General features: G+C 40.9%; 2 protein-coding genes across 15 annotated transcripts in view; one reads left to right on the forward strand and one right to left on the reverse strand.

Annotated features, from left to right (window-relative positions):
• INTS10 (integrator complex subunit 10) overlaps positions 1–14,059 on the reverse strand; it is a 23,466-nt gene extending 9,407 nt beyond the window's left edge. For 3 of the 6 annotated variants that reach the window (XR_014692193.1, XM_084516607.1, XM_084516605.1), the window contains exons 1-15: positions 13,875–14,041; positions 13,069–13,136; positions 12,475–12,578; positions 11,303–11,442; positions 10,421–10,502; positions 9,943–10,083; positions 9,381–9,552; positions 8,679–8,848; positions 5,550–5,683; positions 4,626–4,782; positions 3,912–3,994; positions 3,175–3,327; positions 1,974–2,082; positions 1,513–1,592; positions 857–1,019 (exon numbers count right to left, since the gene is read on the reverse strand). Coding sequence is in view for 4 of the 6 variants with exons in the window: in XM_084516607.1 (XP_084372733.1) it covers positions 857–1,019; positions 1,513–1,592; positions 1,974–2,082; positions 3,175–3,327; positions 3,912–3,994; positions 4,626–4,782; positions 5,550–5,683; positions 8,679–8,848; positions 9,381–9,552; positions 9,943–10,083; positions 10,421–10,502; positions 11,303–11,442; positions 12,475–12,578; positions 13,069–13,136; positions 13,875–14,003 (1,885 nt within the window). In the remaining 2 variants the exon portion in view is untranslated. Of the gene's footprint in view, positions 1–856; positions 1,020–1,512; positions 1,593–1,973; positions 2,083–3,174; positions 3,328–3,911; positions 3,995–4,625; positions 4,783–5,549; positions 5,684–8,678; positions 8,849–9,380; positions 9,553–9,942; positions 10,084–10,420; positions 10,503–11,302; positions 11,443–12,474; positions 12,579–13,068; positions 13,137–13,874 lie in introns of all 6 variants that reach the window. The other 3 variants (XR_014692192.1, XM_084516608.1, XM_084516606.1) reach the window with 2 other exon arrangements.
• A 202-nt stretch (positions 14,060–14,261) lies between these two features.
• The window catches only part of CSGALNACT1 (chondroitin sulfate N-acetylgalactosaminyltransferase 1), a 51,866-nt gene continuing 41,501 nt past the window's right edge, over positions 14,262–24,626 (forward strand). For 4 of the 9 annotated variants that reach the window (XR_014692195.1, XR_014692196.1, XM_084516623.1 and 1 more), the window contains exons 1-2: positions 18,925–19,334; positions 19,807–19,875. The gene's annotated coding sequence lies outside the window, so the exon portion shown is untranslated. Of the gene's footprint in view, positions 16,533–17,360; positions 17,716–18,221; positions 18,385–18,519; positions 18,721–18,809; positions 18,832–18,924; positions 19,335–19,806; positions 19,876–24,626 lie in introns of those variants that run through there. The other 5 variants (XM_084516622.1, XM_084516625.1, XM_084516624.1 and 2 more) reach the window with 5 other exon arrangements.

The raw sequence follows: 24,626 nt of genomic DNA on the forward strand, positions 1-24,626 counted from the left end.
CATCTCTCCAAACAAATTTCCTGGTTGATTTTACTTTCTTTTCCAGCACTGCACGATTATCAAAGCAGTGCATAGTGAGGCTGAGACTGAAGGAAATGCTCCCATAATGGCACATAACCACCCTTTTTAGTTTTCTATTTCGGTTCTTTACTTAGCTTTTCTTTTTTTTTTTTTTTTTTTTCCTACTTTTAATACCACTCTCATTGCAGCCTCCAAATAGGGCTTCAATTTAATTGTCTCAGATAGGAGTTAGACCCTGTGCTTCCTGGGGACCGTGGTCAGATGGCTATTCGGGTTAAAATTAAACACTGAACTGTCCACTGTGTGTGTGCTGATCAAAGCATACCCCAGATATCTGACTATAAAAATCAGATGTGCTTTGCATGAACTTTGACGTTACTTGTTATCTCGCTCAGCCCAAAATCATACTCACGGAAAGCACTCAAAAATAGTAATGGCTATCATTCAACTCTTGGAAGTACAGGTGTCACTTCACCTCTTTTTTTTATTTTGTTATCCACAGCTATGGATGGGCATAGCAAAACAAATAGTATAAGGACATATATATCTTACTGAAAAGACTTGCATTAACAGTCTAAGCTGGTGCTGCTTTTCTGAATGAAAGTGCAACTGCAGTGTACTTACGGGTACTCTCAAATGCCTGAACAGGTGACAGAAGACCTATTTATAGTCCATTATGCACTGCCACTTACTACAAGAGGCTTGCACAGTATGTAAATAAATACGGAATACGATTCATGGACAAGAACTGCTGCTGAAACTATCTAACAGCTTTTTCAACACCCCAGCACATAATTTGGGATGTGAAAGACAGTCCTGGTTATAGAAAGGATACTTGTGACATAGTTGAAGAAATTCTCATACTGGAAGTTTCCTTGTTGGCAGATTTTGTTGATGGCTTTCAGGAACAAGTTCTCACCCCTCGGCCACTCATGCTGAAGCAGAACAATTACGTGGCCCAAAGCCATATCATCTCTGCTGTCTGTGAAAGCTCTGAGCTGCAGGGGCAAAAATGACATGGAGAAGGTCAGGAAAGATACATTACTCTTAAAAAATATATTGGACTTATCTCACTTACACCTGAACAAATACAAAACAAGCTCTTTAGAAGCACATTTCATTCTGCCCTAACATATACATTCAAAATAGATTGGAAAGTTCCAGGCAAAATACCTAATTCTCTCCAATGACTTATAAGAGAAGTCTGGATACAGACAGTGATATTTTGAGATAAATCGTATCTTCTCTGTCCCAAACCAATGCAAATAGAAGAGAAAAAAAAATAAATCCTCCTCCACACCCCCCAACCAAAAAAAAAATAAAAAAATTACCGTCTACAAAATTACCTTCTACAAATACATTTAGGTGAGAAGGACTTGAGGCAGAGCCCTTCACACCTAGCTGCACCACTGGGATAAGGCCATGCAGTTTCAGGACCCCAGCTATACATACTAGGTCCTACAGACATGTGAGTTGCAGCCCATAGCTTACCTTGAAGCAAGCTAACAGTAGATGAAGGCAGTACGGCATGATAGCTCTGCTGGTACACGGCCAAAGCTTCAGATCAGACCCTGTAACAGAACAGTTTATTACAGACTTCTTTAAAGCTCTTCTGATTCTCCATGTTTAGAAGAAGAAAGAATGAAGAAAAACAACTATACAAGTGCCAACAATCTGAGGCAGGGAGGAAAATTTTGAAGGTAAATTACAACTGATTCAAAATGTGAAGTCACATATTAAAAAAATTATTCTTCATTTCTTTTTTTCCTGTGATAGGACTTCATCACCAAAACCCTTTAATATGAACCAGCAGGAAAAAATTCAGAATTGAAGAACTGCCTCCCTTTTTTCACGACACAAACAGTCAAGAATTATATACATTATATACTCAACCAAAACACAAGAATTAAAATTAAGCTGACACCGAGTTTAGGGGAGTAGCAGCTCCATACCTTTTCTGAATTTAGACTTTACTTTAGGTTGCTCCTCTTGTACTTTACCTCCTTCTTGTATTGGAAGTAAAATATAGCACATGAGGTCAAGCACTTTTTCGCATGTTTGCTATAAAAAGAACAGAGACAAGATAATGCTAGTTAATTAAGGTTCTTAAATAAGCTATGTTAATAATGATTCAGGCACTGCAAAAGAAAAAAAAAAAGAAATTTCTCTGATAGAGCTTCAGTAGTCTTAACATGCAACTTAGTTTGGCTGAAGAAAAAGACATGGCTGTGATATGAATTCCATTAAACAATCTCTGAGTGCCTGAAATCATTATAATTGTGAAAAATATATAGTTGGCATTCTTCATTTCAGGAGTGCTAGATCAATAAAACTATAATCCAAAACTATTTTATCTTGAAAGATTAAGTTTTCAAATTAATTCTTGGAATAGTTTTTAAAAGCTTTTCTGTCAATGGTAAAAATAGAATAAGAAAATGACAATTTGACAGCATGACAGAAATGTTATAAATTTTAATGCTATTTCCTAGAGACAGCAAAAGGTCCGAAGGGATATATAATCAGTTTTCTAACGAAAACGTAGGAAGCTGGAAGGGAAGAAAAGTCCAGTGGTTTGAGGATGACCTGAGAACCAGCCAATATTATCAGCATTCACATGGACTCACCTGCCCCCTGCACTTCTCTAGTATTAAAAACACAAAATACGTATTCCGAAGGAAAAGCAAGCTCACATGTTAGGCCAGCCCAAATTGTTTTGGAGTCTCTTACACTGTCTGCTGACAACTAATTATTTTTTAAGATGATCACAACATTTTGTTTTCCATATAACTTTTCTTGCCTCCGCCACATAAAGCCTAAACCTAAGGACTTTCCCCTCATATTTAAAACTCTTTGTTAACTAATTCAAAATCAAGGATACACTGACATACAACTGAAACACTTGTAGCTATGGTAAATCATAACCAAACGCCCCAAATTATAACCACCAAACAGACTTTATAGAGTACATTCTAATGGTCAGATTAGACAGGAACTGCAATTACTTTCCCTGTGAAGCATGTTTCTTTCTGTAGACCCTGGCTTATGTTTGATGCCCTGTTGGAAGCAGGATGATGGGAAAATTTGAAGGAGGGAGACAAATGGGAACCACAAGGTCAGATGATGGAAGACCAGTGGGTGGAATGCTGTACATACCCGATATTCTCCAAGGGCAAAATGGCACGTTGCTAACTGGATTAGTGCTCTCTGATTTTCTAGTGAGCCTTGTCCTGTAATTTGCTGTGGAGAATGAGAGCCCTGAAGAGCTGCCAAGTGATGGAGGCTGCTAATTGCTTTTTTGTACTGCCCCTTTAAAAGGAAAATAGAAAAAGACAGTATTAGGATCTTCTGTAGAAGGGATAAAAAGATTGAGATAAAAATTCCCTTATAGAAAGCTTTCACATGAATGCTTGGATGGTATCTGTAATGATAGGATGGGATCTGAAATGAGAACAATCAGCCTGATTTTTAAGGAGAATGATAAATCTTAACTGAGACATTTTAAAATCTTCTGCTACTTGAAAATTATTCTCTCTGACTATATTCCAATAGAATGCATTAGCAGATGAATAAACTACACTGTTCTTCCATCACACTATATATATATCTCTCTCTACTGGTCAAAATGCCAATGTCAAGGTCTTCTCCATATGATGAGATTAGCTGGACTCAACAATCAGCTAATTAGGACAGAAATATTGTAAGTAGGGTACCTATTCTGCAATAAGAATGGTATGATTCCATCCCCCAAAGGGTCTCATTTTAAAGGATAAAATCAGTAGTCACTTAAAGCAGTCATACCAGCTATTCAGAACAGCTATTCATAAAAGAAAGAGCAACATTTTAACATTTTTATTAGCTTTTACTTGATTTTTTATTTTTTTTTTTTTTACCTGGTAGATGATCATGTCTGTAAGAAAGATTCTTAACCAAAGCCAGGTTTCAGTCTTCCATGACAAACAAATTCTAGTGAACTCTGTGTAAGTGATGAAAGAAGGAAAGGGAGAAAAAATGAAGCACATCACAGCTTTCAGTTAAAAAATAGTTATCTAGAAAAAATACAGCTGAATTTAGAAATGAAAACACAAAACAGTACAAGTGTGAAATCATTCAAAAATAGGATACCCTCTTCCTATGCAATCACAGTTTCATTACATTTTTCTTCGTAGTGTCCAGTAAAGCTGCTAAGTGACAGTATATGCCAGCTTTTCAGAAAATAAATTTGTTTTCCAGATTATTACATCTTATTAGAAAGGAAGAGGCATGATCTAAATCTTATTTTCTTAAGAATGAATTAAAAGGAGCAATTAACTGCGCATCCTCATCTAGTATTATCAACAGTACTACGAGTCAACTGCTCCTTCAGCAAAAGCTGCTTCTGCAAGAAGCATGGGTGAATAACCAAAGAGCAAAACAAAAGTCAGAAACAAAACACTCAAAAATGTCACAATTGAAAAAGCTTCTTAGTGGAACCTAGATCAAAAATACTAAGGACATAAAGTAAGCTAAACTTTAAGTATCCCAATGACAGAAATTCTGTTTTAACAATACTAAAATGACAACAATGAAGTGTAAATACATGTAGCCTTGCCTGCAGTTAGCCTTACCTTTGTCAAGTGATTCCAGGGAATAGAGCAGCTCCCAGCTCTCTCTTGCCAGTTTAAAGCTCTCTAATACTTCAATAGAATTTGCAAGATCTGCCTTATTTACTGCTATATGGCGACTTCGTGCCTTCCCAGAAGGATCCTCATCATCTGAGCTCTGCTTAACAGTCAGTAAAAGACAAAGATTCAATTCTTTTTGTATATTTATTTCAAAGGATTCTAAGTCACAGAAGTTCCACTTAACAAAAGCAAACAGTTCCATACTACAGATGCCAAGATTCTAGTTTCAGTGTCTTTAAGTGACTTTTCATTATTTCGCTTAGTTCATTCTAACATTAAAACAATCTGTTTTGCTACCAACTCAGTGGCATAGCACCATAAACAGTATTCCAAAAGAGTTCTTTCTGATAAGTACAGTGTACCACAACCACACTTCAGCCAGATTATCAGTTAAAGGACATACACTTTACACTTCACTGCTCAGTTTAAGCCTTCAGCAGCTTAATGCAAAGGAAACATAATTCTTGTACAAGTGTGTGCACTTCCATCAACAGAGAAATTCCATGAAACAGCGGTCTTCCACTATTAAAGAAACAAATGTATTCACAGTTCCAATAACAAAGTCAATTAATTTGGAGGTTTACCTGTAGAAGGTCTGACTGCTATAGTTACCATTCTTAGCACTTTCTGCGGTCTCTGCTGGGCTCCTTAAAACTGAAATATTCTTATCAGCACATAAGTGCTAGAAAAATCCTTTTATTCTTGCTGGTTTTAGCCAAAAAGTATGTTTGCAATACTGTGGTCAGAAACAGCTATTCCAGGGTAGTACTAAAAATACATCTATCCCATCTACGTCAAAACCACTGTTGTCTAAATTCCAGTACCAATGCCATTCTTATTCCAAACAAAAAGGCCTAAAGGAGTTACCATTGTTTTTTCTCTTCCCTCTGCAAGTTTCCTCTTTTTGTGTATGTGTTTGTTACGATCGATATCTGTATCGCCGTAGACATTGGTCACATCCTCGAGAAGAATCAGTGGGGCTTGGTTTGGAGCATTTGGACCTGGATGTAAAGATAAATTACGTCAAGATGTTCTAAACAGATCTGAAAAGTCTTGTGCCTACACCAAGCTGGTTGTGCTTCCTTCATGAGTGCGAATTGTAATGTTAGAGAATAACTGAATTGAATTTCAGATTGTAAATTGTATAAGATGAAGCAATGCTGGTAAAGCTGTTTTTCCTCTAGGCAGCCTCATGGTGAAGGTTACAACGCATTTACCAGATGTCACAAGAGTTTATTTGAGGGCCTTAGGGTATGTATTTGAACCCTTTTCTTACAAAGCAGTCACAAAATTCTCAGGCAGCATGTCTTTTCTCATCAAGCATTATTTGCTTTTATATTTTATATTACAAGTACAATTATTCAATATGTAAAAAGAACAAATGGCTCTGAAATTAACAGCCACAAATATTCTCAAAACATTCTCAGAAGTCAAAGCACTGTGCTGGCAGGCTAAAAGAAGCAAGTGTATTTTATAATGAGATTTTCCTAGTATGATCTTTCAGTGTCAGCTTTGTCCCCGCTGATTTCACTTGTACAGAAACTCCCATCGTCACTCCCAAAACCCCTACAGAAGCCTCATTTTGAAGCACAGAAGACATCAATTTCCACTTCCACTGGTGTTACAGAACACCCCATGGGATCTGGTATCTGTTATTTCAGATCTTAATGCTTAGGTTTTATTAGATATAAAATGGGACACCACCTCCTATTCTCAAACAAGACTGGTATGTGGCCAGTACCAAGAAAGTCTTCCCTCCCAAAATATTTTCTCCCTTTGTACAATTGAATTGTACGTAGATGTGCAAAGCTCAGACAAAGAGAAATATAAAGGAAAAGGGAAATGCATTCATCTCTTCCCATTCTGAAATCTCTGTCTGACAAGACAGTAATGCCAACAAGTACTTTCAGTACTTGCATTTGTTCTTTTTCTGTTTGCAGGATAAAAGACTAAGGCCTCATTCATAACTGTGAAAAAACAGTTGAAACCACAGTATAAGGAGAATCTGTTTCAACTCTTGACATGAAGAATCCATATTGAGCTTTTCCCATCTACTCAAAAATGATGTGTAAGCCGTCCACTATAACAGAAGTTCACGCAACAAACAACCTGCCATGCTGTAACAGATGATGATTTTATCTTCTTTGACTGAAGGGTCCCCTACACAAAGGCTACAACCAAATGAAATCACCTATCCTGCATCATCATGCCCTCTTCTGTGTTACAATCTAACCTGTGTACACTTAAAACATTATTCAAGTCATTGGGCAGAAAACGGTATCCATGAGAAAAGAGATATGGAAGTACCACAACTGGGATGCTGGAGGAGTTTTAACACTAATATCTCCAGAACTGCCTACCTGCAATACCTGAAAAGAAAGGAGTGGGTTTTTCTTTTACTCACACTGCTTTCAGTGAGTACCAGTTAAGCAAGTGCTTTCCTTTCCAAAGAAACATGCTCTTCTCAGTAGCAGGCAAGCATACTGTAGTCTTTATTCCACAATCTTCAATATGAAAACCAAACTAAACCTCACCCCTTACTTGGGCTGCAAACCTTCTCTTGCATTACAGAATTATACACAGCTATACAAAGAGACACGTTATGTTTCTCAGCCCAACTGTGCTCTAGAATCTGGGCTTACAGAGTTTTTAATTGATTTCTAGCACACAGTGTTATAAATAAACCCCTAAAAGCATCAGCCCAAATAGCAGCTCCTGCCAAGCCTGCAGGCAGCCCGAGAGGTGTGAATTGCCTCATTCACTTCTCAAGTCCCCAACAAGGCAGAACTGAATTATGTAAGGAAAATGCACTGAAAAGGTTTCTTTCAAGAGGTCTCCTGCAAGCCCACACATGTGACAAGAAACTCACTGATCAAAGTTAAGAGCTACTGGACAGAGTAGGAGACAGCTTTTTTCCGTACCGCTACACTTCCTGCTCCAAAATAGGTAGGATCTTATTCCATATTTCTACAGTGAGCCCTTCAAGACAAGTAGGAAAAACCCTAATGATAGAAACGATACAAAAGCCACCAGATACCATTGCACTTTAACACTAAAGCAGAAATGAGTAGGAGACTTGGAACTATTTTCCTGATGTCAGGAAATGATGGAGGGTACCAGAAGATCTGCACACAAAGGACTGCACTCTGACATCTCAGTACACATTTTTCTTTTTGGTGGTTTAGTCTGAAAACATGAGCCTAACCATACTCAATTATACAACTTGGAAAGGAAGATTTTTGCATGTGCCATACTTCCTTTCTCCCACAATTCAGAATTAAGCAGCTAAAACTACCACAAAGCTAAAGCATCTCACTATACTACTGTAACATTTCTTTCCTCTGGATCAAAAAAATAAAACCCAACTCAATTAATTCCTGTATTTGTTAATTTAAAGTGACGAGGTGTTCTTTGCACACAAGCTGCCATTCTATTTGCCTTCCAAGCTTAGCTACCTACTGACATCGTTCAACTGATTACTACAAAGACAAATTTGTGAGTTACAAATTTCAGAAAGTATTTTTCTATTCATTTTTTGTTATATTAATTATACATTTCTTGTGTGTTCCACACTCAGAAGTATCTTCACATATTTTGTGGAAGGTCTACAACCTTTTGACTGAAGGAAACTAGGAAAATGACAGCTTCAAAGAATCAAAATCAGAGGAGAAAATAAGACAAACACGATGCTGAAGGATGAGTGGGAATAAACCCTAGCGATGTTATACATAACATCTGGCCTGCTACTTTTCTTTTCACTAGACAACCACTGCTGGTCAAGGCTGAAACTGTAATGCTAAATTAGACTGATCTTCATTCTAATCCACTACAGCAGGTGTCATAAACTACTTCTGCTGCTGTCCATGATGACTTTGGAGAATCTTAATGAGAACTCACGTCATTTTATAAGATGATAGTTTTAAAAAAGGGTACTGAGAAAAGATCTTTCTGATGTTAGCAATGAAAACATGAACTCTTAAAACATTAGAAACTAACCTTGGAAGAGCGATGGCTGGATGTTGCTGACATACTGAAATGCATTTTTAAAGAACACCAACATCGTAGAATATACTACTTGATTCTTGTATTTAGCATGTGCATCGCTATCGAAGTTACTGATGTATCTGCAGAGGTCTTTCATCCTATGCAAAATATCACCAAAACTTCTGAGAAAGAAAGAGAAATAAAAACAAAGTTCAGTATGTTACACAGGCTCCAAAATTAAAGGGAAGAATGCACAGTGAATATGAAAAACGTAATGTTTTCGCTCAGGAAACCCCTCAGTTGAAAGTCAGGGGAGGCTGGGAATGCAAACCAGTGAAATTTTAAATATTTGCCTTCTTTTAATTTGCTGGAGCACCTAGGAAATGATGCCCCACACTACCGTAGTTCTTGTGTGTGACTTTCATCACGTGCATGACTTCCATCAATCAAGATTTAGTTTAATGACTAACTTGAAAGGACTCTCTGGATCCATGTTTTCATTTTACATTATACAGTCTTGAAAGACAAACTGCACATTCATAAGGATTTTCATGAGGACATCTTACGTAATTAATTTGATGTAAATGAATTAATGAATGAATGTAAATTAATTACACAAAGTGTCCTCATGTTAAAATCCTTCTCCAATTCGTACTGTGTAAGAATTAAAATCTTCCTTGAGAAGAAATGTCTGGAAAAGTACAAGCTTCTCACCTTCTTCCTTTATCCATTTGCCATTCACACCTCATTCCCACCACAGACAATATTTTAAATAGCCTCTCCCAAGGATCTGTAATCTGCGATGATTTCTCTGTAAGACCATCTATTATATATTTCTGAGAGCTACGTTTGCTTGGAGACATAATATCAGAGGAATCTTGTGAACCTAGGAAAACAAGCACAGTTTTCTCTTCATAAAGAAATCAAACTAACAGATTTATTTTCAGGGACACATGTAAAAAGGCACAGTTGAGCTTTGAGGGTAACCGTTCTTTACTGAGGAGACCAGAAGGGAACAAAAAGCTTTTCTACCTTCTCTGTAAGGGAGATGATAGGCTGAATGAGGACATCTTGAACATTTTGACCTCACTTGTTGTGAAAACTAATCAGCTGAATAATCATGAGGTATTTTGGTATCAAAGATCTAATGAGCATCAAATACTACTGTTGATCTTTCTCTAAGAGATTCATTACATAGACCTAACTTCAGTAAGGCTAAAATGGGGAAGACTAAAAAGACTAAAAGGGAAGACTAATTTTATAAAAATATTCTTACCTTGATATTGGCTTTCGGTCTGTGTAGATCTAGTTACATAGTTAATATAGAATTCTGCTGCTTTATTCAGGTATTTATATAACAAGCTGGCAGGAAGTCGAACGTCGGGGTTATTAATTATTAGAGGAAGAACATCACAAACTAAAATAGAAAACAAAAATCATTCAGGCTTGTGTTGTTGCTTTTTCCCCCCTCCCCGTTATTATTATTATTATTCTATTTGTCCTAAGTAAGGTTTCTCAGTCAGCGATGAGTCTCCATCTCTGTCTGACCATACACCACCAAGGATCACAAAGAACCTTACGTGAATGACTGTAATACCTACTTGTGCCATATGGTCAGCCTGGCCTAATGTGGCCAGACATTGTTCTGAAGAAAGTGGTTTTCTAATCTTTATATCAAGAGAGAAGTTTATGTAACTGAGAATCTAACTGTCATTATAAGACTGTACAATAAAACAACATTATTATTTTCTTACCGAATAATTTTCTAAAACAATTCACTGGGGATTCTTGCTCTTCAATACTTTCAGCCTCCAATAAAGTTTCTCCAAGGCCTACCTGTATAAGCAGAGGTAAAAATCAAACGCTGTACCTGAAACACTGGTTTCATGGTACAAAAAGATGGTAAAAATCAAACACTGTGCTTTTAAAAACTTTCTGGATTGCAATTCAATGATGTTGTACAATTATTCAGTGGATATTTCAGTAGCAATTAATTGCACAGCAATTGTATGTGCTAATTCCTAACTATGTACATAAGCTAGCCCTACTTTATTGCAGATGAAAAATAATGCCAGAAGGTAGCAAAAAGATCAAAAGAAAAATTGTGCATGTGACTATCAATAAAGACATGCACAGACAGGTGAAAGTGATGGAGCTACCATGCATTACAGCTGCAGCTTGTCACCTGAACTCTGCACTCTGCCTGATGTAAGTACAAGATAGAACACGTTAGTTTAAGTTAATCTCAGAAGTAACAGGTTTTACAGTCTTTAATCTATCTTTAAACTATGCTTAAATAAAGTATGAGTCTAGTCATAAACTCAAAGCACTCTACCTTCAATGAGAATTTACAGACAAAAAGCTGAGCAGTATTTTTCCTTAGACTGCAATACTACTCTACGCTATTTTTTTCAGCCACTCTTTCAAAAAGCATGGAACATTCTTCACATTTACAAAACAAAATAAATGTTTTGTTTGTTTTCTGCCTATTTTTTCCCTGATGGTAACCTCAAAGTGCAACAATCTGAACTATTAGCCACAAATTGGCCATTAACTATGAATTGACATTTCAGCAAAATCTCAAGAAACACAATGACAATGTGCTGAAGCGTTATTATGAGCTACTCTTCTCTTACCCCATGTTGTACCACAGTCTCTGGGAAGCGTCGCAGAAGTAGTAGTAGCATTTCTGCCCTTTCTAATGTGTTAAAACACTGCTCTGTGGCCTTCAGTAGCATTTCACACTGGACTCGACCAGGAAGGGTTTCAAATAATCCTTTAAAAAAAAAAAAAAAAAGAAAAACTGTGCAACTCGCAATGCTTGCATCATAAAGGTGACTGACAAAGGGTAAAAGACTAGTCAATATGACATCGCTACACAAAATGAAAAAGATCTCCTTATATATCAGTTTTCAATATCAAAGTCTGGAAAAAAAAAATCTGCTTCTCTAAATGAAGCCTATATGAAACCTGAACTTATTTGGGTGAGCAGAACTTGATTTAACAAGACTACAAATGAGTAGAATGCTGAAAACAAAAATAGTTGACATTTTAAGATGCTTCTTCCAGAAACCTTCTTTGTATTCTTTCCTTACATACCACTTCTAAAATGACTGACTTAAAAAGGTACCTTTTTTACTTTAAACTTTTCATGAGACATTGAAAAGAAACCAATATATTCTCCCTGTAAATTGTTGCATTTTCTGTGAAAATTAAACACACTCCATGAAAATGCAAATATTTCCTCAACTAGAATAGCCTGTGTGCAAAGAGTTACAGGCTGCTTATCCTTATAGCTTCCGAAGCATACCTTCAAACAGCAGATTATATATAATCTGTCAAGTGTAAACCCTGCTTTCGAAGCTGCCTGTGGTTTCCAGCATTGAACCTCAAGCCCTTGTGGTCACTGTCCATTTTCATAACCCTCATTTTACACATACAAAATCACCCCATTTTAATGATCATTCATTGTTCTCTGGAATCGTTTGGACTATGATCCCTCAGTGCCCCTCCACTTCTTCACTATGCAATCACTTTTCTAGTTTACCAGACCATGCTTTACATTCCAGCGCACTTACTTAGTCTGCTCACAACAGATGCAAAGCAATGGGAATCAGCTCCTCATGTCCCTTTGTGTTTTCTAAGCCTACTGTAACGAATAAAGTCTGAAACGATCCAAATAATCTGCAGTCAACAGGCAAAATTTAGAAGACTGACATTTACTTGCCCCACTACCTATGTAACCAGGGGACAGACTTACCTTTAGCTTCCTTCAGGATTCTCCCTATTCTCTGAGCAGAATCCTTACCTCTTAAAAACTGCGTCTGCTTGTCCTGGGAGTCATTCCTTAATGCTGATGTAATAACGCTTATCTCCCTCCACACTGCAGGCTGGTCTGGAAAATTCACAAACCTGTAACAAAGTTTGAGGCAAGGAATGCACAACAATCTCAAAAAACTTCTCTCTGAAAGGATGGGCAAGGGCAAATGGAAAATAAAACTGCACTCTTTAGTGTTCATTTTTAACAAGTGAGACATTTTCTGCTTAATTTACCCTAAAACATTCAGGGGATATTTTGGGAAACGCTGACATTTTCAGTTATACCTAGCAACAGGATGAGAGGCAATGGGCACAAACTGAAGCAGAAGAAGTTCCAGCTGGATATGAGGGGGCACTTCTGTACTGTGAGGGTGACAGAGCACTGGGACAGGCTGCACAGAGAGGTTGTGGAGTCTCCTTCTCTGGAGATATTCAAAATCCACCTGGATGCCATCCTACACAACGTGCTCTAGGTGATCCTGCACGGCAGGGGGGTTGGACTAGGTGATCTTCAGAGGTCCATTCCAACCTTGGCCATTCTGTAATTGTGTGAAATTTATGGCAACGCGAGGCACTTACGTACATGTCATAGAGCAGCCTGCCCGCAGACGCCGTCCTCTCAGCGTTCCTCTCAATGGTGTACATCTCATACTGCAAGAGGGAAGGGCAGGACGTGAGCCTTCCTGAACACATTTATTGATCACACCAACTCTTCCACTCCAAAAAAACATCTACAGGTACCCACAAAAAACCCATATGTGAGGAACAGAAACTGTGAGGAAATGATTGCAACGCTGTAGAAATTATTAGACCTTACTGCTGTCTACAACTGCCTGAAAGGAAGGTGTGGGGAGCCGGGGGTCGGCCTCTTCTCACAGATAACCAGTGATGGGACTGGAGGGAATGGCCTCAAGTTGTGCCAGGGGAGGCTCAGGTTGGAAATGAGGAGACATTTCTGCTCAGAAAGAGCAGTCAGGTGTCAGAAGGGGTTGCCCAGGGAGGTGGTGGAGTCACCGTCCCTGGGGGTGTTCAAGGAGAGGTTGGACATGGTGCTTGGGGACATGGTTTGGTGGTGACATTGGTGGTAGGGGGGTGGTTGGAACAGGTCTGGGAGGTCGTTTCCTCAGTATATGTAGGTATACCACAGTATGCACGTATTGGAGCTCCACAGGCGACAGAGGAGCTTTGCACCTTCCCTGGGAACCCCCTCAGGGGGCTGCTCCCTCTCAGCGCCCCCCCCGCCCGCGGGACCCCGTCACCACGGCGACCGCTCGCCCCGCCCCCCTCCCCTATTGGCCGGGACGCCTGTCAATCACTCGGTACCGGGCGGGGAGGGGGGGACAGGGCCGTCGGGGCTCCGCTCCTTGCCGGTGCGGCGGCAGCGCTCACCTGGATGTTGAAGTCGGCGGGGTAGAGGCTCCGCGCCGTTATGAGCCAGGCCTTGGCCGCCCACAGGTCCCCCGGCACCAGCTCGCGGGCCCGCTTCACCAGGAACTCGCAGTCCCCCTGCGCCGACATCTTGCGGCCGGCGAGCGGCGCGCATGCGCCCTGCTGCCCGCTGCCCCGCTCCGCCCCGCCCCGGCTGCGGGGGGGGTGCGCGCCCGCCGCCATCTTGGGAGGGCGCTGAGTGGGGCGGGGAGGCGGGCGGCAGCGGGCGGTTCAGGGGATAATTTGGGCTCACGGAACTTAATAGGGATTAATAGTGACTTTGGGGGGTCACTCTTCATCTGCCAGGAGCCAGTTTGGTAGCTCTAAAAGCCCATGGTCATAGCAGCACTGCCAGTGTGTTGCTGAAAGGTGCCTGTAGCTCAGGAGCAAAGCCACCGGCAGCAAAGCCAAGGCTCTTATTCCCCAAAGAAACTCGTAGCCTTCTGCAACTTTGGGAGTTAAGATGCACTTACCAGCAATTTTTGATGTTCAGTGATAAGATGCTTGATTACCTTCAAGCCTTCATGTGACTTGCCTGAAATACCAAGTTTGTCAACTTTGTCATTTTGTCCCTTTCAAGTGGACTGTTCGTTTCTGATGTAGCAACACAGACTTGCAGACTTTGTCCTTGAGAATTTCCCCTGACGAAGTCTGTCAATCTTCATATTTGGGAATCAGGTTATCCTGTTACGCTGTGTTGACTAAGGCATGTTTTTTCCTCATTCCTTCTCAGCTGTCGCCCAAGGCCCACAGATTCTCTCGCTGTTCTGGTGCAGCTGAAACCACAGACTTGCATTAGGCTGCTGCACATTTTGAGTTGGGGGGAAGAGGGGATCACAACCATAGCGTCCCTGCTGTCATCTGTGAGTTTAAAAATAAAGTATCAGAGTAATAACTATTTCAGGAGTGCCTCATTGGAAGTGTTTGACTCTACCAGTTTATCAATACCAAGCAGTGGGTGCAGGATCCCGTTCCTTGCTGCCTTTCTCAGCTTTCACCATACATTTATCAGTTGCAATTTGAAGGAGCACAAAATGCTTGATTCACTTGCCTGTCAGAGAGGTGGCAAAGCCACAACAGAAAGTCTGATGTCTCCCATAAAATACATACCATTTCCTCATTTTCCTTTTCTGCTTCTACTGTCCAGTCTATGAACTGCTCTAGGACAGCAGAGGTCTTTTGAAATTACAGCCCCTCGATCCCCTGCCAATGCGGCAATTTTAATCAGTTGCTGGTGTATAGGTTTATCCAGAACTCTTCCCTGTGTGCTTGTGCAGATGCACAGACCAAACTTTGAGGGGGACAAAACAGAAATCGAAGCATTTTGCGTTTTGGGACTGAACATGGTAACGTGGCTGTGTGTTGTGTCTCTTCAGCAACTGCCCTGGAAGGACTGATGGGTGGGTTTTTTTCTCTCTCTATGCTGCTTGTGAGGCCAGGATCAGGATCCTACATGAGGCAGCTGGAGGACAGCAGGTATCAGAAGATGCTTTTCAGGAGGAATGGATGTGTGAGGAGTCCTCTGCAAAACTGCTGGTGCAGAAGTGTCCCCAGACACCAGCTAGATGGAGAAATGGCAGCTTTTGAACCAGCTTCACTAGGAGTTGTAAAAACAAAACATAGCTATTTTTAATCCAGTAGGCAGAGAACTCCAGAGATATAGGAACACTTCTTTTCCATGTGTGACTGTCTTGGATAATTGTTTTCTTTTAAATCTGTCAATATATTTTTTTAATTAAATACTCTGCTGCATCTTGCAGAGATTTGTAGAATCCTCGCGTCTGCATTTATTCCCAGAGCTGCATCTGTTTGCCCATCTACTCGGTGTTCCCAGGAAAGGAGGAGATGCAAGTCCAAGCGTTTCATCACATTGTAATTTATGCTAGCCAAGAAGCCTGAAGGGACATAGGTGAGGGAAGGAGCCACCTAATTCTTGGGAAGAATTAGCTGGTAAACTTCAGATTCCTTCCATTAAGGATGCTTGACATCTTGATGCATTGACACTTGAAGTGTCAATGGCTCTGCATACTCATTTTCCATCCTAGGAGCCGAGCCTGGAGGTGGTGGCAGGGCTGGGCTGGTCCTGTTGGGGCCGAGACTTGATGCTTCCTCCCCCCCTGGAGTGGCTTTCCCCAAGTCCGCACAGATTGTGCTGTTTGGATTTGCACAATGCAGGGCATGCTGAAGGTCTCCATATCTCAGCCAGCCAACTAGAAGTGCGCACAGCCTCCTTCCTGCAGGAATTCGGGACCCAGCTGGAATGCCTACATGAGCCTTGTTTATCAGGAAGAGGCTTTGTGACCTGCTGTAGCAGGAAACAGGCAGCACTGACCTCAAGGCAGATTAGTCATCTGATGCCGTGAAGGTTGATGTTCCCTGGGAAGAGTGTCCTGTTTCTTGAGGAAGGCATCTGAGTGGGAAAGATAACGTATGTGGAGGACTCAGGCACTATAGTTGCTGCAGTCAGTGCAGGGACAGGCGTACGTGATCCACAAAGGCAGTAGTGCACCAGCTCATATGCACCACAGCTGAGGCCGTATTAGTGCAGCTGTGATCCTCCAGTCAATGCAGAGCGTTTAGAAGGAGTTAAGACTGCACTGAGCAGCAGCAGAGGGCTTTGTAAGTCATTCTCCACTTCCTAAATATCTGCTTTGGTATGATCCAAGTAGGTGGTATCCATTCTTTGTTGACTCCTGATAATTGTGCAATTCGATTCTGACTTACTGACCAACACTGATTTTTGGCATGGTTAAAAAGGAAGCTACCCTCTTTTCTAAAGGAGTCGTATAGATATTGAAAAGATGTGGAAAGCATCATTCTCCTTTGTATTTTATGGGTAAGGCCTTGGAGAAGAGGTTTTTGGAGCTAACAGTGCAGTAGGGTCTCCACAAAACCTAGAGACTGTGTGGAAGGTGGTTTTGTTAACTGACCTCGTGTCCTTGGGCTCTGTGCAGAGCAATTTTTGCAGCTGAGAGGAGTCGTCTGGGCTGCCAGAGGCTGAAACCAAGTGCCTTGTTTGTCCTGTGGAGCTGAAGGATAGTAGGTTGGATGCTGGGTGATGGATGAGAAGGCAGAATACAAGGAGACTGGGAATCCAAGAGAGGAACTGCACACATTGTTTGGGATCCAGCACAGCTCTCTATAGGCTGGCATCTGTCAGTGACCTCACAGGTGGCAATGTCAGTACAAAAGTGCATTTTTTCAGCAGATCTGGTGGTTTCTCATGAGATGACAGAATAGAGGTCTCTGACTCTAGGGCTATCTGTCATCTTCATAGCTGAATCTATATTCTGACTTTGAAACACAGGAGTTGGCCACAATCTACTTCATTTCTATAACAGCCGAAAGGAGTTCTTATTAATTGACCTAATTTTAACTGAATCATAAAATAATATAGGTTGAAAAGGACCTCAGGAGGGCGTCTGGTATAGCCACCTACTAAAAGTGCAAATAACTGCAGTTTTATGCCCCAAGATTAATAAAAAAAATATATCCATTTCAAGCAAAGAGCAAACGGGATCAATTTCCTTCAGCCTGCAACTTGACAGTGATGAGCTGTGGGGAATCGGCGTTTATAGAGGGAAAGATTTAGGTTGTCCTATGAGCAGATATTATTATTAGGAGACGTGTTAAAACACTTGCCTAGCCCCTTAGCTCTAGGAAGCTGGCCCAGACTGTAGTTCCCTTCCAGGCAGCACGGACAGAATTATTAATCACAAGACACAGAGCGCCAAAGGTACGCTCACACGGCTCGAGTGACGCGGCGGCTGGAGCTTTGCGCACAGTGACTTGCCTGGGTGTGGTAAGAGCAGAATGTAGCAGCATGCTGGCTGCGTCCCTGGTGCTCAAAGGGGACCTTGCATTCAATTTTCAGGGCTAAGAGCTTAGAAAATGTTGTCTTTTGTATGTAAATTAATCGTAGCTTCCCCAGAAATGTATTCTGCTGCTTATGAAAACACTTTTTAGGGGAGAAATTCATTTTAACCTGAAAGTACTTGAAAGGAAGCAGGTTAAATATATATATATATATATTTTTTTTTTCCTGTAGAAAATACTAGTAAAGAAAGAACACAAAAAGGGAGAATTTATCTCCTGGACATGCTTCCTTTCCTCCCTCTGCCTTCCTAAATGTTCAGGCTCATAATGTCTCTGTGGCAACTCTGAAAGAGGCAGAAATAGAAAAGTTCAGTATTAACCAGCTGCACGTTTGTCTCTGCTTTTAATCTACTGTGATGCTGAGAAGTCTGCTCCCTGGTTTGTGTTTGGAACAGAGGCCCTGACTTGTTCTGTTCTCCCCGCTCTTTGCAGGTTCTTCTCGCAGGTGTGCGTGGCCTTGTCACTTGAGTGGGATGTGCCTCAAAAACGTTGGTGTCTACAACTTTCCTTGGTTTGAGAAGCCATCCTAGTTTCCCTTTATAGCCAGCAAAGCCCAGAAGGCAGTTCAGCTGATCAGATAAAGACACAGATTGGGGTAGGTCGAACTGTGCACTGAATGCCTGTCTCTGAAAGGGATGCAGGGTGGTTTTCTCGGACGCGGAGGAAATCTCTGTAGTGCAGCTCTATTGACCTCTAAACAGGTTGCTCAGTTTCCATGCTCTCTTCACAGTAAATGCCCTGCTTCAGCCGCTGAAGATGCCTTCAGTCATGTAGCGGTCGTTCCCAGGAGGGCCACTTAACTCATCCCATGCAGCCACAGCTCTCTGCAGTAAACACAAAGCTAGTCAGCAGCATGTGACTAATTTCCTTTAATCAGCAAATGCTGCTTGGGCTACAGCGTCCCGATGGAATTACATTAGAGGTTTCCTCTGTAAGTACTGTCTTTCAAAATTACTTTCTAACAGCACACCGAATGGCATAAGCAGGGAACAGAGTCGTGGCAGGCAGGCAGGCATCAATAGCATCCTGCTCTTAAGCTGAGGTAATGATCACTAGTTGGAATACGCTTGCATTTCCCCCAAGAACATGCAATTCTGATACATGCATGCAGGTATGTGTGTAATTACCCTCATCACCGCAGCGAAACCAGTTGAACAGCGTGTTTATAGAAACTGTCCTTAAGAGCGATTGCCTCTTGAAGGAGCACAGCTCATGTACGAGGAGTGGGACTGTCTCCAGCCAGCCCGGGGAGACGATGCTGAGAGCATATTGAAAAGCTGTCTTCAGCAGAAGCTTGCCAGTTTAACAACTCCGTTCACTGTTCCTATTGCACAGTGGGCTCTTTGACGCAACAGAAAGAGCTGCTTTTTTTTCGCTTCCTCTTAAATCCGCCTGGCCAATTTAAAGCTTGTGGATATTTCTTCCCCCTCGGGGAAAGCTTATGTGAGGATTTTCTTTTTTTAACAGTTCATTCCGTGAAACTATTTTTTTTTTATTGTTTGCTGTTAGAAAATGTTGGAGCTGAACACAAGGCTTTCTTTGCAGGTCAGTGGATGAACTCTTGACCAAAGCATTTAACATTTGAGTGTAGCTTTAGCAAGCACTGTAGTTGGGGAGGAAAAAGCAAGTTAGCAAGGTTGTATCGTTTAAGCTCATGTGTGCCTTCTGCTGGGATAGGAATCTTTTCACATCTTCCGGGACTGAGTTCTGTGCAGATGAATTTGCTGTCTTTATTCTGTAGACAAATATACCAAATTAATATCTTATTGAAAACAGGGAGATGACATCACATTTATGTCCGTATTATTTAAATTCCTGAGTGTCTCTACTCTCAAAATGTAATAAACCTTACTGGTAATTTCAGGTATAAGGATTTTTGCCTTTTTATTTTGAAGCAATTGTCTTTTTGAGTGCTTTTTTACTTCTTTTCAGCATGCTTTACTGGGAAGCATGTTGCTCCTGGGCACATGCTGTTTGCAGGGAAGATAGTTATTTACTATTTTGTATTTCTTCTTAGACTGCTATCAAGAGAACTAAGAAAGGCTGTAAGCATACTGTTAATGTCACTCTTCAAGCTGTATTTGAGGTAAGGCAACCTTCTTTCCCTACCTCTGAAATTAGAATATGAAGTAGATGCAGTATTTCTTTCATGCATAGTTACTAAGATTATCGTGTTGCTATGTATTTTTCTTGTTGATAAAATGTGAATATTTGTCACAAAACCTTGCCTGTGACACTTGAAATCCTATATTTTTATTTCATCAATAGCTATTGCATTTCTGCATGTTTCTATTAGCTAGTGTACCCTAGATTAATGATATATCATTTCTGCAATTGCTTTGGTTTTCTCCTCTCTTATTATTACATTAAGTGTGTGAGTGGATTTCTTGCCCTGGGTAGGCAATTGTTATGCAAACTTTGTAAAACTGAGTTACAGATTATTTCCACTGTGAATCACTTTCCTTGTAAGCTGATGACTTTTATGGTAATGTTTAACATAAGCAGAATTGTTTTCAAACACACAGGGCACCGTTGGTGTATTCTTTTTTAATAGGACTCTAAAATAAAGGTCTAGAAAATATATTGATTCCTATCATGGTGTTTATTTCCTTCTCCACTTAACGTTGCCTGTTAGGGGAAGTATATCGCTCTGAAACATTAAATCATTATTGCGACAGTTCAGGTGGAAGGTGTCACCGCAACCCTGGCCATATGCAACTGCAATGAAAATGGAATTGGTAGAGGATACCACTGCTAAGGATTTCTGAGTAGTGTCTGGGGAATTAGAAAATAATACTATTTGTTTTTCTCTTCAAGCAATTTAAAATGTTGCCATTCAATGGAGGTTAATTTTTCTTCTGCCTATTTCTGTAGCAGTGTTACAATTCTTCAGTGCACCATTTTGACATGATTTCTCTAATTTCATTGCTATTTAAATCAATTCATCTGGATATTTGTGGCATCTCTTACAAGAGAAATCATTTTAAGGCAGACATGCTGTACTGCAGATTCAGGAACCTTCTTCGTTTAGAAAATCATCCTAAATCTATCTTGTTTGGTTTCGCACATCTCTGAAAGTTTGCTGTTTGAATTGCAAATGATGGTGGCTTCATTCAAGACATCTGTTTTAATGGTTTGTCAGGAGGCTTTTCACATAGGATGGGGTAGGGAATGATATAAGTTAAGTTGCAAAGCTATAGTGAATTATTTTCAAGCTTACAGAGTAAGAACATTGACTTTTTAAGCATTTATAGTTTACTTGAATAAATTATTTCAAAGGTGGTGTTAAAGCCCATTAAAGCTCACTTTTCTTTAATCAGAAATGTTGCACTAAATCTTAGCATTTTGTCGTCTGTTTCAGGGAGTTACAAATTCATATCATGTCACAGTGCAAGTACACAACTTATGTCTGCCACCTGTTTTACACAGTCTAAAAAAGCTTATTCGCTACCACTGAATATATCTCACATTGCCTTAAGAACCTTAAAATGAAGCAGTAATAATAAAGCAATGTTGCCATTATATAACACATTTTCTGAAGCCTGTTGTCAACAAATTACATCCATCTCTGGTGCACCATCACTGGCAGAGGGTGTGTGTAGGGCATCACTTTGCCAGAAAGCAGGAGTGGGGAAGGAGGGTAGGTGTGGTTGCCTTGGTGTGCTCCTTCAGATCTTTGGATCAATGTGATTAGCATGCCTAATCTATTTCTACTTAGTTTATACTAGAAAGGTTTCTTTACCCCGTCTGATGAGTTTGATCCTCTTCTGACAGCATTTTCATGCTTGCACGCAGCTTACCTGTCAGGTCACATTGATTGGAAAGAGCCTGTTTGTGAGTCCCCCTGAGGTACCTCTCCGAGAGAAAACCCCATCACACTGTGGCTTTGGGAGCATACCTCAGGTCACTTTAAGATTCTTGAGGAATCCCTCATTCAGACGTCTTTTCAAAACTGTTCAGGCTGGATGGCTGCGGTGTTTCGTCCCCAACCCCACCCCATTTTGTGCCTTGTGCCATGGAGCCTGCCTCAGCATGTTGTATGTATGTCTCCATGGTCTTGTAGCCTGTGGACTTGGGTTTTTGAACCAATTGTGCATTGATGTTACAAGGGCAGAAGCTGTGCTCCTGATGGAGTCCTGGGAGGTGAGGTCAACCTGGCAGGTATAAAGCAGAAAGACGTGGTCAGAGCCAAGCGATTGTGATCAGCTAAGTTTTCTCTTTATAGATTTGGTTCTGGTTGCCCAATGTCACCGTATAAAAAGTTTATCATCAAACAAAACCTATAAACACTTCTTCCAAAAACAATGCATTTTTTCCATCACCTTTTTATTTTAAAAATGAGAAAATCACAGAATCAAATGGAACTGTCTTTACTGGCAGGGTGGTCAAACAGCAACTGCTCCAGAGTGAATGGCTTAATTTGAGGGGAAGGTCATGTAAGGAGACGAGGGGAAATGCAGAAAGGCTGCGTTCTGGGAAATGGTGTGGATAGGCACATGAGTCAGAAGGCTGCTCAACAGAAGATAAACAGTAGTAACACATGGCTCTGCGCTGAGGACGAGCCCACTGAAGCGGGTGATCGGTTAGAAGACTTGTGGAGCATAAACTGAAGAGCTCATGGGCCAAAGGGTAGAAAGAAATGGATCTGTGTCACATGTGGCAAATTTGCTTTCCCTTTATTTAGGGTGCACGTATTTAAACCTGACTGCCTCGTGGTGTGCGTTCCAGACTGGCTGTGAAACTGCAGCCTGTGAGGGCCTCTCGGCACTGTTATAATATTACTAAAAAGGAGTCAAGTCTGAAGTCATGTCTTGGTCTGCAGAGAAGCCTCTGGCACAATGCCACGCTGCTGGAAGGCTTGCCTGAACCCCGGTGGTTTTGCTTATTCATGTGATTGAGTGGGACCCTTTCATTGCGACTCGATTGCATTTAGGCTCAAGAATAAAGGCTTGGATAAAAATACCACGCGCTGAATGTCTCCCACAGCCTCCAGGGAGCTGGAGCAGCTCAATGGCAGTTGTCAGCATCTGCTTCGAGAAATGCTGTGAGCCTGTTGATCAAGCTGAAAGCACTTTACTCCTTGTGTTCTACCTCAGCTGCAACAAGGCACCAAAAGTTAGGGCCATGGTAGCAGGTTTCCACTCGTTTCAGTTCATTAACTGCTCATTTAGGCTATGGCTATAGGTAGAAACCGCTGAGAGGTACAACAGGCCTCTCTTTTTGTTTCACACCTTTGTTGAAAAACAGAGACAAGGCAGCCTGGTCTTCCAGGCAGTGTGCTTGGAATTCTTGATTGTGATATTCTTTGTGTGGGTGCCTGCTTTTACGTTTCTTGTGGCTGGCAGGCATCAGAGAAGTCAATGGTGAGGCATCAGAGACTTTGCAGGTTCATTTTGTGTTGTTTTTTTTTTTTTTTTTTTTTTTCAAAAGTACTAATTTTGAGTCTCTACTTTTGAAGGGTCAGCAGTGCAACCACTTCTAACTATGTTTAATTACATGGGCAGAAAAAGAGGATTGTGGGTTATTTACATCACCTCCATAGACTGTCAGAGACAACCCAGACCATATTGCTTCCTTCCTTTACTAGAACTATGGACTTGTAATATTCAGCTCTGTAAAATCACAGAATCATAGAAAATCCTGAGTTGGAAGGGAACGATATGGATCATCAAGTCCAACTCCTGGCACATGTCACAAAATGACTGTTTTACCCTCCTGCATTCTTTATTCTGAAAGCAATGGTTTACCTGCTCAGTTTTTGGGCAGTTTTGGGTTCTGTTTTCTGGTTCATCATCAACAGGTTTATATTATTTATATTATTTCAGGCAAGATGGTAACACACTAACTGTTCCATGTTGAGCACCACGAAAACTGGCAGGAGAAGTGTTCGTAAGACTGCACTAGCATTATACATGATGTACAAGTAGCGTTTAACACTTGGGTTTGCCCTAAATTCCAATAAGGTGCAATTCTGCTGCCCCACTAAAGCTGTCTAGCCATTTAGCCAGCTTAATTTGTGGCTCGCTCCCAGCTCAAGAGAAGGGGTTTGCAGAGGTGGAGTGTAATAGTAGCTGGATTGCATGAAGTAACTCAAGCATCCCAATAAGCTCCTTGTTGCAAATGATGTCTGTGAGCAAGACTAGGCACAGTCTAGCAAAGAAGTTTGGGCAGGGGAAAACAGTAGGAACAAAATTTGTGGTAAGTTTTCACCTTCAGCAGTAAGTAGATAGACAAATGATAGCTTTCGTTTCCAAGTCTGTCCTGTGATGAAGTGAGCTACCCTCCATGCATACATGGGTAGCCATAGTCTTCATCTTGTGTTGACTTGAAAACAGGGAGACAAACACCAGCCACTTGGACACGGGCATCACCCTCGTGTTCAGAAAGACTAGCAGAAGACTGATAGAAACTATTGAAACACTGGGGGTTTTCTTTTCATTTTTCTTCTCCATTGTGTGACTAACTGTGATCCTGAAAATTACTGGCAAGATGATGTGGAACAATTTGCACTCTTCCAACCTTGGAACAGCATGCAAAGACCCTTGGGAACCGTTTCTCCTGGAGAGGATTGAGGCAGCACTAGGCTTCTGGCTTGCTATTTCAGAGAAACTTTTTTTAAAGCTAAGGCTATAAATAGTTGACAGTTCTTAAACTAAATAATTCTGTTCTCTTCCTCTCCAGGGTGAGAAACTGGATCCAGATTTTCAAAGCCTGCAGCCAGATACCAGTATTAATAATTTGTATGTAATGTTGCTCAGGTTTTGAGGAAATTCTCTTATAGTTTCTGTTTTGTGAGCTCCCAAGCACATACACTAAAACAAGTGGTTTCAGTGGCTT

This window comes from Aythya ferina (genome assembly GCF_964211825.1).
Source record: "Aythya ferina genome assembly, chromosome: 4".
NCBI lineage: Eukaryota > Metazoa > Chordata > Aves > Anseriformes > Anatidae > Aythya > Aythya ferina.